Source organism: Bombina bombina, chromosome 3 (genome assembly GCF_027579735.1).
Source record: "Bombina bombina isolate aBomBom1 chromosome 3, aBomBom1.pri, whole genome shotgun sequence".
Lineage (NCBI taxonomy): Eukaryota > Metazoa > Chordata > Amphibia > Anura > Bombinatoridae > Bombina > Bombina bombina.
This window is the reverse complement of record NC_069501.1, coordinates 535,510,595-535,523,694: the sequence shown is the minus strand read 5'-3', so window position 1 is coordinate 535,523,694 and position 13,100 is coordinate 535,510,595. Positions and strand designations below refer to the sequence as shown.

At 39.5% G+C, this 13,100-nt stretch overlaps 1 protein-coding gene across 1 annotated transcript in view; it reads left to right on the top strand.

Moving 5' to 3' along the window:
• The window catches only part of KIAA0319L (KIAA0319 like), a 336,519-nt gene that overhangs the window by 251,528 nt on the left and 71,891 nt on the right, over positions 1–13,100 (top strand). The window contains exon 11 of the mRNA XM_053706996.1: positions 12,339–12,567. Within this exon, the coding sequence (XP_053562971.1) occupies positions 12,339–12,567 (229 nt within the window). The remainder of the gene's footprint in view (positions 1–12,338; positions 12,568–13,100) is intronic.

Below are 13,100 nucleotides of genomic sequence, written 5' to 3'. Positions count from 1 at the left end.
ATCTGGAATATTCAATTCTTCACAACACAGGTACTGTGTGTATTTGTCTCCGCTGGTAAAAATGCTAGAAAGTGGTGTGAAGTTGTAGAGTAGAAATGTCAGAGCAAATGAGTGGACGAAATACCTTTTATACAGACTATGGTTTAATTATCTTAATGTCTTTATTTAAAAAAAAATCTATATATATTGTTTTTATTAGGATGTGTAACAAGATAACATGCAGCTATAACACATTTGTTTGCATATCCATAGAAAGTTAAATAAGTAACACCACAGTCACCATTCGCATCAAGAACAGGAGGGAGAAATAAAAAGGAAAAAGGTTCACTTAGACAGCCATGTTGTTGTCTTGCAACCAATCCAAAGACACATACCAGCTGAATAGAACCGAAAATATTTTTACTTTGTTCTTGATATAATTCCACCTTCCATAGTATATTGAAAATATAGTCTTTTACTACCCTAAAGTATTTCATTATATTCATCACCTGAGCACAGGTTCTACAGCCAAACACTTGCAAAGGGACAGTTTGACAAAGTTTTTACAACACAATGAAACAAAAGTCCAAATTGAATTGAGAGGTTGGACTTGTAAAAAAGTAGGAAGATTTGTTTCCCAATTGGCTGAATAATTGGACCCTTCCACTAAATATGGGATGTCGAACCAAACACTCCACTCTACCTCCAACAGTGAGCAGAAGAAGTTGGAAATGTTTTGTGCAACCTGCAGTACAAGGTATGTAGCACCCACGGATTTTGTGAGGAATGGAGCTGCTGGCAACTCTGATGGACCCTATAGCTAAAAGAACAGTGAACACCTCTTCTATTGTGCTTGGTCTTACACTTCCCAGAGAGGCCAAAAAGCAAAATCTGTAACATAGGTTTTCAAATTGCTGCATATTGCATAACCAGCTATTTAATTTGCAGGTTACAGAATTTGATTTTTGGCCTCTCTTGTGAGTATGTGGTACAAGCACAATCTTACACAAATACAAGAGTTGTGTTCTTCTTTAAATATGTATTTATTTATTTTACAAAGTGGGTGTAAATAATTAAGAATTTTAAAATCGGCTTATACATATGCCCTCTACTCCTCCATCTGATCACCTATATCGTTAGGGGTCAAAACATACTCCTCAGGAGAGAAACAAATCTCAAATATCATTGTTCTCCAAAGAAAATGTTGCCATCCAGATAGTATTATGAAGTAGCTAGGTGTTGGTTGTTATAATACTTTTTAATATTCTAAAATGTTCTGCTATCCATAGCACGCATTAATTGCATAATTTAACAAAACATTATTTTATGATGATTTTGTGCAATAAACATATAAACATTTTAATTTTAGCTTAAATTTTTAGCAGGGTGGTCAGTAATATCATCCGAGTGGTGTGCCCATCAAAATGGTCCTGGGGAGAGTCTAAGTTAATATCATGAATGTAGTAGACAAAATGTATAAAATGCTGTGTTGGAAAAAGTGTTTCAGATTTATTTATGAGCAGGTAGGAAAATGTTGGTGAGCCAAGTTTCACTTATTCAATGTTTAGGTAAAGGTAGAAAAAGTAAACACATTGGAAGTTATCCTTTCTTTTGTATACTGTGATTGTATGGTGGATTTTTCATGGGAGGATGATAAAACAAGTACTTACTTACGCAAAAGTGCATTTTTACTTCATGGGATAAAATATATGAGAATATTCCAAAACATTTCTTCTGTTATGTGTGATCAGTCCACGGGTCATCATTACTTCTGGGATATAACTCCTCCCCAACAGGAAATGCAAGAGGATTCACCCAGCAGAGCTGCATATAGCTCCTCCCCTCTACGTCAGTCCCAGTCATTCTCTTGCACCCAACGACTAGATAGGATGTGTGAGAGGACTATGGTGATTATACTTAGTTTTTATGACTTCAATCAAAAGTTTGTTATTTTAAAATAGCACCGGAGCGTGTTATTACTTCTCTGGCAGAGTTTGAGGAAGAATCTGTCAGAGTTTTTTACTATGATTTTAACCGGAGTAGTTAAGATCATATTGCTGTTCTCGGCCATCTGAGGGAGGTAAAGGCTTCAGATCAGGGGACAGCGGGCAGATGAATCTGCATTGAGGTATTTAGCAGTTTTTATTTTCTGAATGGAATTGATGAGAAAATCCTGCCATACCGTTAAAATGACATGTATGTATACACTTCAGTATTCTGGGGATGGTATTTCACCGGAACTACTCTGTTAAAGGTCACTAATCCTTTTTAATAACTATTTATCATGTTAAACGTTTTTGCTGGAATGTAGAATCGTTTACATTGCTGAGGTACTGTGTGAATAAATATTTGGGCATTATTTTCCACTTGGCAGTTTTTTTGCTTTAATTGTGACAGTTTCGTTTCTCCTCACTGCTGTGTGGGAGAGGGAGGGGCCGTTTTTGGCGCTCTTTGCTACGCATCAAAAAATACCAGTCAGTTACTTTTATATTTCCTGCATGATCCGGTTCATCTCTGATAGATCTCAGGGGTCTTCAAACTTCTTTGAAGGGAGGTAAATTCTCTCAGCAGAGCTGTGAGAATTCTTATAGTGACTGTGAATAAAAACGTTGCTTTGTATTTTTTATGTCAAATTTAATTATTGTTATTTTACTAATGGGAACAAACCTTTGCTAAAAGTTTTGTTGTTTTAAAGTTTGATGCTATAACTGTTTTTCAGTTCATTATTTCAACTGTCATTTAATCGTTAGTACCTCTTTGAGGCACAGTACGTTTTTTGCTAAAAAAGATTATAACCAAGTTGTAAGTTTTTTGCCAGTGTGTTAAACATGTCTGACTCAGAGGAAGATATCTGTGTCATTTGTTCCAATGCCAAGGTGGAGCCCAATAGAAATTTATGTACTAACTGTATTGATGCTACTTTAAATAAAAGTCAATCTGTACAATGTGAACAAATTTCACCAAACAGCGAGGGGAGAGTTATGCCGACTAACTCGCCTCACGCGGCAGTACCTGCATCTCCCGCCCGGGAGGTGCGTGATATTTTGGCGCCTAGTACATCTGGGCGGCCATTACAGATAACATTACAAGATATGGCTACTGTTATGACTGAAGTTTTGTCTAAATTACCAGAACTAAGAGGCAAGCGTGATCACTCTGGGGTGAGAACAGAGTGCGCTGACAATGCTAGGGCCATGTCTGATACTGCGTCACAGCTCGCAGAGCATGAGGACGGAGAGCTTCATTCTGTGGGTGACGGTTCTGATCCAAACAGATTGGACTCAGATATTTCAAATTTTAAATTTAAATTGGAGAACCTCCGTGTATTACTAGGGGAGGTCTTAGCAGCTCTCAACGATTGTAACACCGTTGCAATACCAGAGAAACTGTGTAGGTTGGATAAATACTTTGCGGTACCGGCGAGTACTGACGTTTTTCCTATACCTAAGAGACTAACTGAAATTGTTACTAAGGAGTGGGATAGACCCGGTGTGCCGTTCTCACCCCCTCCAATATTTAGAAAGATGTTTCCAATAGACGCCACCACTCGGGACTTATGGCAAACGGTCCCCAAGGTGGAGGGAGCAGTTTCTACTTTAGCTAAGCGTACCACTATCCCGGTGGAGGATAGCTGTGCTTTCTCAGATCCAATGGATAAAAAATTAGAGGGTTACCTTAAGAAAATGTTTGTTCAACAAGGTTTTATATTACAACCCCTTGCATGTATCGCGCCGATTACGGCTGCGGCAGCATTTTGGATTGAGTCGCTTGAAGAGAACCTTAGTTCATCTACGCTAGACGACATTACGGACAGGCTTAGAGTCCTTAAACTAGCTAATTCCTTCATTTCGGAGGCCGTAGTACATTTAACCAAACTTACGGCTAAGAACTCAGGATTCGCCATACAGGCACGTAGGGCGCTGTGGCTAAAATCCTGGTCAGCTGATGTTACTTCTAAGTCCAAATTACTTAATATACCTTTCAAGGGGCAGTCTTTATTTGGGCCCGGTTTGAAAGAGATTATCGCTGACATTACGGGAGGTAAGGGCCACGCCCTACCTCAAGACAAAGCCAAAGCTAAGGCTAGACAGTCTAATTTTCGTCCCTTTCGGAACTTCAAAACAGGAGCAGCATCAACCTCCACTGCACCAAAACAGGAAGGAGCTGTTGCTCGTTACAGGCAAGGCTGGAAGCCTAACCAGTCCTGGAACAAGAGCAAGCAGGCTAGGAAACCTGCTGCTGCCCCAAAGACAGCATGAACCGAGAGCCCCCGATCCGGGACCGGATCTAGTGGGGGGCAGACTCTCTCTCTTCGCCCAGGCCTGGGCAAGAGATGTTCAGGATCCCTGGGCACTAGAGATCATATCTCAGGGATACCTTCTAGACTTCAAATTATCTCCCCCAAGAGGGAGATTTCATCTGTCAAGGTTGTCAACAAACCAGATAAAGAAAGAAGCGTTTCTACGCTGCGTACAAGATCTGTTAATAATGGGAGTGATCCATCCGGTTCCGCGGTCGGAACAAGGACAAGGGTTCTACTCAAACCTGTTTGTGGTTCCCAAAAAAGAGGGAACTTTCAGGCCAATCTTAGATTTAAAGATTCTAAACAAATTCCTAAGAGTTCCATCGTTCAAAATGGAAACTATTCGGACAATCTTACCCATGATCCAAGAGGGTCAGTACATGACCACAGTGGATTTAAAGGATGCTTACCTTCACATACCGATCCACAAAGATCATCACCGGTATCTAAGGTTTGCCTTCTTAGACAGGCACTACCAGTTTGTAGCTCTTCCATTCGGATTGGCTACGGCTCCAAGAATTTTCACAAAGGTTCTGGGTGCCCTTCTGGCGGTACTAAGACCGCGAGGGATTTCGGTAGCTCCATACCTAGACGACATTCTAATACAAGCTTCAAGCTTTCAAACTGCCAAGTCTCATACAGAGTTAGTTCTGGCATTTCTAAGGTCGCATGGATGGAAAGTGAACGAAAAGAAGAGTTCTCTTTTTCCTCTCACAAGAGTTCCATTCTTGGGGACTCTTATAGATTCTGTAGAAATGAAGATTTACCTGACAGAGGACAGGTTAACAAAGCTTCAAAATGCATGCCGTGTCCTTCATTCCATTCAACACCCGTCAGTAGCTCAATGCATGGAGGTGATCGGCTTAATGGTAGCGGCAATGGACATAGTACCTTTTGCACGCCTACACCTCAGACCTCTGCAATTATGCATGCTAAGTCAGTGGAATGGGGATTACTCAGATTTGTCCCCTACTCTGAATCTGAATCAAGAGACCAGAAATTCTCTTCTATGGTGGCTTCATCGGCCACACCTGTCCAGGGGGATGCCATTCAGCAGGCCAGACTGGACAATTGTAACAACAGACGCCAGCCTACTAGGTTGGGGCGCTGTCTGGAATTCTCTGAAGGCTCAGGGACTATGGAATCAGGAGGAGAGTCTCCTTCCAATAAACATTCTGGAATTGAGGGCAGTTCTCAACGCCCTTCTAGCTTGGCCCCAATTAACAACTCGGGGGTTCATCAGGTTTCAGTCGGACAACATCACGACTGTAGCTTACATCAACCATCAGGGAGGGACAAGAAGCTCCCTAGCAATGGTGGAAGTATCAAAGATAATTCGCTGGGCAGAGTCTCACTCTTGCCACCTGTCAGCAATCCACATCCCGGGAGTGGAGAACTGGGAGGCGGATTTCTTGAGTCGTCAGACTTTTCATCCGGGGGAGTGGGAACTTCATCCGGAGGTCTTTGCCCAAATACTTCAACGTTGGGGCAAACCAGAGATAGATCTCATGGCGTCTCGCCAGAACGCCAAACTTCCTCGCTACGGGTCCAGATCCAGGGATCCGGGAGCGGTTCTGATAGATGCTTTGACAGCACCTTGGAACTTCGGGATGGCTTATGTGTTTCCACCCTTTCCGCTGCTTCCTCGATTGATTGCCAAAATCAAGCAGGAGAGAGCATCAGTGATTCTAATAGCGCCTGCATGGCCACGCAGGACTTGGTATGCAGATCTAGTGGACATGTCATCCTGTCCGCCTTGGTCTCTACCTCTAAGACAGGACCTTCTGATACAGGGTCCATTCAAACATCAAAATCTAACTTCTCTGAAGCTGACTGCTTGGAAATTGAACGTTTGATTTTATCAAAACGTGGTTTTTCTGAGTCGGTTATTGATACCCTGATACAGGCTAGGAAGCCTGTTACCAGAAAGATTTACCATAAAATATGGCGTAAATACCTATACTGGTGCGAATCCAAACATTACTCCTGGAGTAAGGTTAGGATCTCTAGGATATTGTCTTTTCTACAAGAAGGGTTAGAAAAGGGTTTATCAGCTAGTTCATTAAAGGGACAGATTTCAGCTCTGTCCATCTTGTTACACAGGCGTCTGTCAGAAAATCCAGACGTCCAGGCTTTTTGTCAGGCTTTAGCTAGGATCAAGCCTGTGTTTAAAGCTGTTGCTCCGCCATGGAGTTTAAACTTAGTTCTTAACGTTTTACAGGGTGTTCCATTTGAACCCCTTCATTCCATTGATATAAAATTGTTATCTTGGAAAGTTCTGTTTTTAATGGCTATTTCCTCGGCTCGAAGAGTCTCTGAGTTATCAGCCTTACATTGTGATTCTCCTTATCTGATTTTTCACTCAGACAAGGTAGTTCTGCGTACTAAACCTGGGTTCTTACCTAAGGTGGTCACTAACAGGAATATCAATCAAGAGATTGTTGTTCCATCCTTGTGTCCAAATCCTTCTTCAAAGAAGGAACGTCTTCTACACAATCTGGATGTAGTTCGTGCCCTCAAGTTCTACTTGCAGGCAACTAAAGATTTTCGCCAAACTTCTTCCCTGTTTGTCGTTTATTCTGGACAGAGGAGAGGTCAAAAAGCTTCTGCTACCTCTCTCTCTTTTTGGCTTCGTAGCATAATACGTTTAGCCTATGAGACTGCTGGTCAGCAGCCTCCTGAAAGAATTACAGCTCACTCCACTAGAGCTGTGGCTTCCACTTGGGCCTTTAAGAATGAGGCCTCTGTTGAACAGATTTGCAAGGCTGCAACTTGGTCTTCGCTTCATACTTTTTCCAAATTTTACAAATTTGACACTTTTGCTTCTTCGGAGGCTATTTTTGGGAGAAAGGTTCTTCAGGCAGTGGTTCCTTCTATATAATGAGCCTGCCTATCCCTCCCGTCATCCGTGTACTTTTGCTTTGGTATTGGTATCCCAGAAGTAATGATGACCCGTGGACTGATCACACATAACAGAAGAAAACATAATTTATGCTTACCTGATAAATTCCTTTCTTCTGTTGTGTGATCAGTCCACGGCCCGCCCTGTTTTAAGGCAGGTAAAGATCTTTTAAATTATACTCCAGTCACCACTTCACCCTTGGGTACTCCTTTCTCGTTGATTCTTGGTCGAATGACTGGGACTGACGTAGAGGGGAGGAGCTATATGCAGCTCTGCTGGGTGAATCCTCTTGCATTTCCTGTTGGGGAGGAGTTATATCCCAGAAGTAATGATGACCCGTGGACTGATCACACAACAGAAGAAAGGAATTTATCAGGTAAGCATAAATTATGTTTTTTTGACGTTTTATCCTATTTAAAAAAAAAAAAATAATAATAATTTTATTTATGCTACATTATAGTCCTTTTTAAGGTGTTGATCTTAGCTAGCTGTGGGAAAAAATGCAGAATGACTAATAAATGTATTTTGCAAAGGAGTTCTGTAGTTTAGCATTGTTTTGTAGCCTGGAGCATAAACACTTTTAACCCTTTAAGACAAGATATTCAGGAACAAGGAATATGTCAGCAGTATAATTGAGAAAACTTTATAAGGATTGTATTAAAAAAGGTATAGAACTTGTATTATAAATTGGTGTAGATAGCATGGCCAACCGACCACTCATACCCACAGTTGAAAACAAACTGAGATTTCCCACTTAAAGGGCCACTGTAAGTAAATATTTTCTATGCCTGTTACTAACTAACTACCCCAAATACGCTTTTTATCAATAGCATTTCATTAACATATCTATACCGTATATCAGAAATCTTGTCTGCAAATTTAATTGTTTTCCAAACCCACTCCGTGGGTATCCTTTGCTCTGTACCAATCCGTTTACAATACCTAGGTTTCAAAATGGCGCTTTAAACACAAAGTTATTGGTTTAAGTATTTTGAACACTCAGTGCTGAAAATAGTGGGCAGGATAACGTGACATCATCGGCGAATAAAAGATATAACTTTTAGAACATTATTAAACTTCGTTTTGGAGAAAATATAGGTCAGTAGGTTTTAATTAATGTTTATTAACTTTAATATGTTAGTTATTTAGCTTAAAAATTATAACAGAAAGTAATCCTTTAAGAGATTTTTACAACTACTTACACACTCGCAAATGTTGAACACACTGAAACTCCGTCCTAAACTTGAGTTTGAACTTCTGCGCCTGAGGTCCCTAATTCAATCGTGGGACCTTCTAGCAGACAGACTTCGCAGTATGAACCCCTGGGAGACAAGATGGCTGAGAGTCCTCCAATTACTTAAACCTGTTTCAACCAACTATAAAGTTCTTTTGGGAGACACTACACTTCACAAAACAAGACATATGGAGACGGAGCTGAAACAGACCTAATCGACAAAAGACTCAATGAGAGCTATCTGCTTTACAAAATCAGCAATGCATTGCGTGACAATGTATGAACTCTATTTGAAACTCCTGACTAGATGGCACTTAGTCCCAACTAAGCTACAGAAAATCTTCACTAAACACTCCCCCAAATGCTGGAGGGGATGCGAGGAGCTGGGAACCCCTCTCCACATTTGGTGGTCATGCCCTAAGATTAAGCCATACTGGACAAAAGTCCGGAATGTGTGTGTGGCTCTGGAGGACCTCACCCTGCCCTAGCCTTGCTACACCTAGGCATCAAAAAGCTCCCTACACACAAGCAATTCCTACTCCTCTATATCCTAACTTCAGTCAAAATGCTAATAGCAAGGAATTGGAAGAAACTGAACCCCCCTAGATGGCAGGGTGTGATGAATTACATTAACTATGTAAAATCCATGGAAGACAATGGGGTATATTTATTAATGTGCGAGCGGACATGATACGATGTAGCGTATCATATCTGCCGCACATCGATAAATGCCGACAGCATACGCTGTCAGCATTTATCATTGTACCAGCAATTGTACCAATCGGCCGCTAGCAGGGGATGTCAATCAACCCTTTAGCGCTGCGGAACCTGTTAGCGCTCTACAAATACCTGATGATAATAATAATAACCCGATCGGATTGATTTCTGTCTGCAGCCTCAGAGCAGACGGACAAGTTATGGAGCAGCGGTCTTTAGACCGCTGCTTCATAACTTCTGTTTCTGGCGAGCCTGAAGACTCGCTGGAAACAAGGGGCATCAAACTCCATACGGAGCTTGATAAATCGTCCCCTATGTCTTTAGGACCTCTGCTTAAAGGTATAGTAAACCCAATTTTTTTTCTTTTATGATTCAGATAGAGCATGTCATTTTAAGCAACTTTCTAATTTACTCCTATTATCAATATTTCTTCGTTCTCTTGATATCTTTATTTGAAAAGCAGGAATGTAAGCCGGCCCATGTTTGGTTGAGAACCTGAGTTGCACTTGCTTATTGGTTTGCTAAATGTAGCCACCAATCACAAGCGCTAGCCAAGGTGCTGAAAACAAAAATTGGCCGGCTCCTTAGCTTATATTCCTTCTTTTCCAAATAAAGATATAAAGAGAACGAAGAAAAAAAAATTAGAAAGCTGCTTAAAATTGCATGCTCTATCTGAATCACAAAAGAAAAAAATTGGGTTTACTATCCCTTTAATATGGGAACCCTGAGAAGCTTTTCTATCAAACAGAAAGATAGAGAATTAAACCGTAATAACAACTTATTAATTCATAAATACATTGTTCTTTTAGAAGCCCCTGGTGCAGAGACCTTTACCCAATTCATGCTCAACCACCTCTCCCCCTCTCACTCCCGCCCCTTCCTTCCATTCATATGAACCCCCCCTTTTTTATTTTGTTATGTCTTTTCACTTCCCTCTCCCTTTCCTATTTTCTCTCTCAGCTAGTGTTTTGTGAGAAGCACTACACTACCTAGACACCCTACTTGCAAGGGTGCTCGCAACTTGTGACCCCTCTTTGGTCGTAGATAACTGTAAGCATATTTCTATATACTATTGGTATATACATGGTACAGCGCCGTTAGCCACTTACCCGAAGCCCACCAGTTTATGCAATCAAACTATGTTTGTTACAAGAAAAAAATTATAAAAGGTGGTAACAGACCCTATTGTTTAACTGCAGTTTGTATCAATACCAATGTTTCATTTTCAAACATGTAATTCAGTATATATGTATAAAATATGCAAAAAATGTTTGTATTTCAGTTCCTGAATGTTTAACCACAATAAAAAATACTTAAAAAAATTTTTTTTTAAAAATAGCGTAGATAGACTAAAGTTAGTTATTAAATAAAAGTGAAATTACACTTTCTTGATTTAGATTTAGAAATTGCAATTTTATATAAAAAAAAAATAATCCAATACAATTTTCAGATTTGCTTTGTTCTGTTGAAACGTACCTCTTTTCCATGAGAGGGTTGCGCACGTGTTTTAACACTACATGGCAGCTGTTTGTAAAAATGCTATACATGTACTGGGGAATGTGTGTCTGTTTGCAGATGATACAATAATGTATAATAGAGTGTATATTCCGGAGTGGGGAAAAAAATCTAATTTACAGACTCAATGACTTTTTACTGACTGTAACAAAAGAGGAACGGGACTTTTGATATCATGAACATTTAATTTTGACTTTAGTGTCCTTTTTAAATGTTTCTTTTTAATTTCTGTTAAAGTGAAAGTAAACCCTAGCATTGTACAAACGCTAGGATTTACTATTGAAACAAATAAAGGGCACTTTCATTCATGAAGTATAAGATACTTCATGTAGAAAGCTCCTTTATTTGATTCAATCACTTGCCGCTCTTAGCTCCTACAGCAGAGCACGGCTAGAATTTTTTTTGGCTAAGAGGTGACATTTTCACCTCTTAGCCAATAGCAGTGCTGTAAATCCAGCTCTCATGGGCGCCAAGCCGGATTTACCACACTGCTATTGTCTAAGAGGTGAAAACGTCACCTCTTAGCCAAAAAACTTTTTAGCCGTGGGCTGCTGTAGCAGCTAAAAACGGTGATCGATTGAATCAAATAAAGGAACTTTCTACATGAAGTATCTTATACTTCATGAATGAAAGTGCCCTTTATTTGTTTCAATAGTAAACCCTAGCGTTTGTACAACGCTAGGGTTTACTTTCACTTTAAGGGAAGTTTTGCCAATAATATTTAAAGGCATTGCTGGTAATTCTAAAACTCAGATTGTGCAATTCATCCAGCAGCGATACTCACAGGTTAGAGCTTCAAGGAGTCACTACAAAACTCCCCAACAATAGTAGAATAAAGTCCACATGATTAAGGGGCATGGTTCCCCGAAACGTCGTGGCTGTTTGACTCTGCACTCTCTCTAATAAAGTATTGAAACTTTGGCATGTTGGAGAGCTTCATTTCACTTTATAATTCTAAAACTCAGATCAGTGTTGGGAACACAGAAAAAATATAAATGCAGTTTCTCTTGTGCTTGAAACGTTTCCTAATTTTGAGCTAATCTATTTTGATAGATTATTTTCATTCAGTATTTAACAACTTTTAGTTTATGTATAAATATATCGCTCAATAACTTAATTACATGTGCATTAATTACTTTAATCAAGGGAGAGTAGAATATATTGCAATTTGGGTTGTTTTGTGCATCTGGAATTTATAAAAGAGAACTGCATAGTCAACAAGTGCATAGAAACAAGACAAAGCAATAGCACTTGCTCTGACTTTCAAATAAGCAGTAGATTTTTTTTTTGGCTAATTCTTAAATGTTTTTAAAAATGCCGGTCCCCTGTATCATGTGACAGCCACCAACCAATCACAGGCTCATATAGATATATACTGCAAACTCTTGCACATGCCCAGTAGTAGTTGATGCCTTAGAAAGTGTGTGTGTAAAAAAAAGAAAGCGCACAATTTGATAATGAAAGTAAATTGATAAGTCTCTTAAAACTGTATGCTCTTTATTTTATGATTTTAGTACTATTTAAATGGACACACGTCAAAATTAAACCTTTAATAATTCAAAGTATCAGTATACAGTGTATAGTGTAGTATACATAATATGTTATCACTATGTTAGCCATTTGATTGCAAGAAAAGAAGTCCAGTTCTTCATGTAGAAAATATAATTTACTGTCTCTTTTGTCCTCAGCTTAACTGTTACAGATTCCGATGGGGCCAAGAACTCAACCATTGCTAACTTAACAGTTATCAAAGCTGTGGATTATCCTCCAGTAGCAAATGCAGGAGCCAATCAGGTCATCACTCTCCCCAAAAATTCTATTGTCCTCTATGGAAACCTGAGCACCGATGATCATGGCATAGTCAGCTATGAGTGGTCATTAAGTCCCAACAGTAAAGGCAAAGTCATTGAAATGCAGGTGAGGAGGCTTGGCCAACATAGGTGGATGGTTTCCATCATGTAGTAAAGCATGCTTAAACGATTTCTGAGCAAATTAAACAGATGTTTCTAAGTTAACCATGAGATGCATGAATTACATTAACAAAATAAGCAAAATAAATCTTTCTTTTTATTTGATTTAAATTAAGGCTTGGCTGAGATGTTATTCTATATCAACACAGCAGAAATGTCTTGTAATTACAAGGTGTTTCTGTCTCTTTAAGACTAAGGAAAACCAAGTAGAATAAATACATTCTGGAACACTGAAATCGTAACCTTTGTCCAGATATAAGTATTTGTTCAAATATGATGCGGTTAAACTCTATAAATAAATTCATGTATTGCACAGATCTACGGTCATGTTTATTCCCCCCCCCCCTTTAATCATATCTGCATATCTGTTTTGATTTTAATCTACAGAACCTGTTTATTTCATCCAGAGTTTTACGTTTGTGATTGGCAATAAGATCTCATGCACAGATGATGTTATTAAAAATATGTAGTGAATAATAA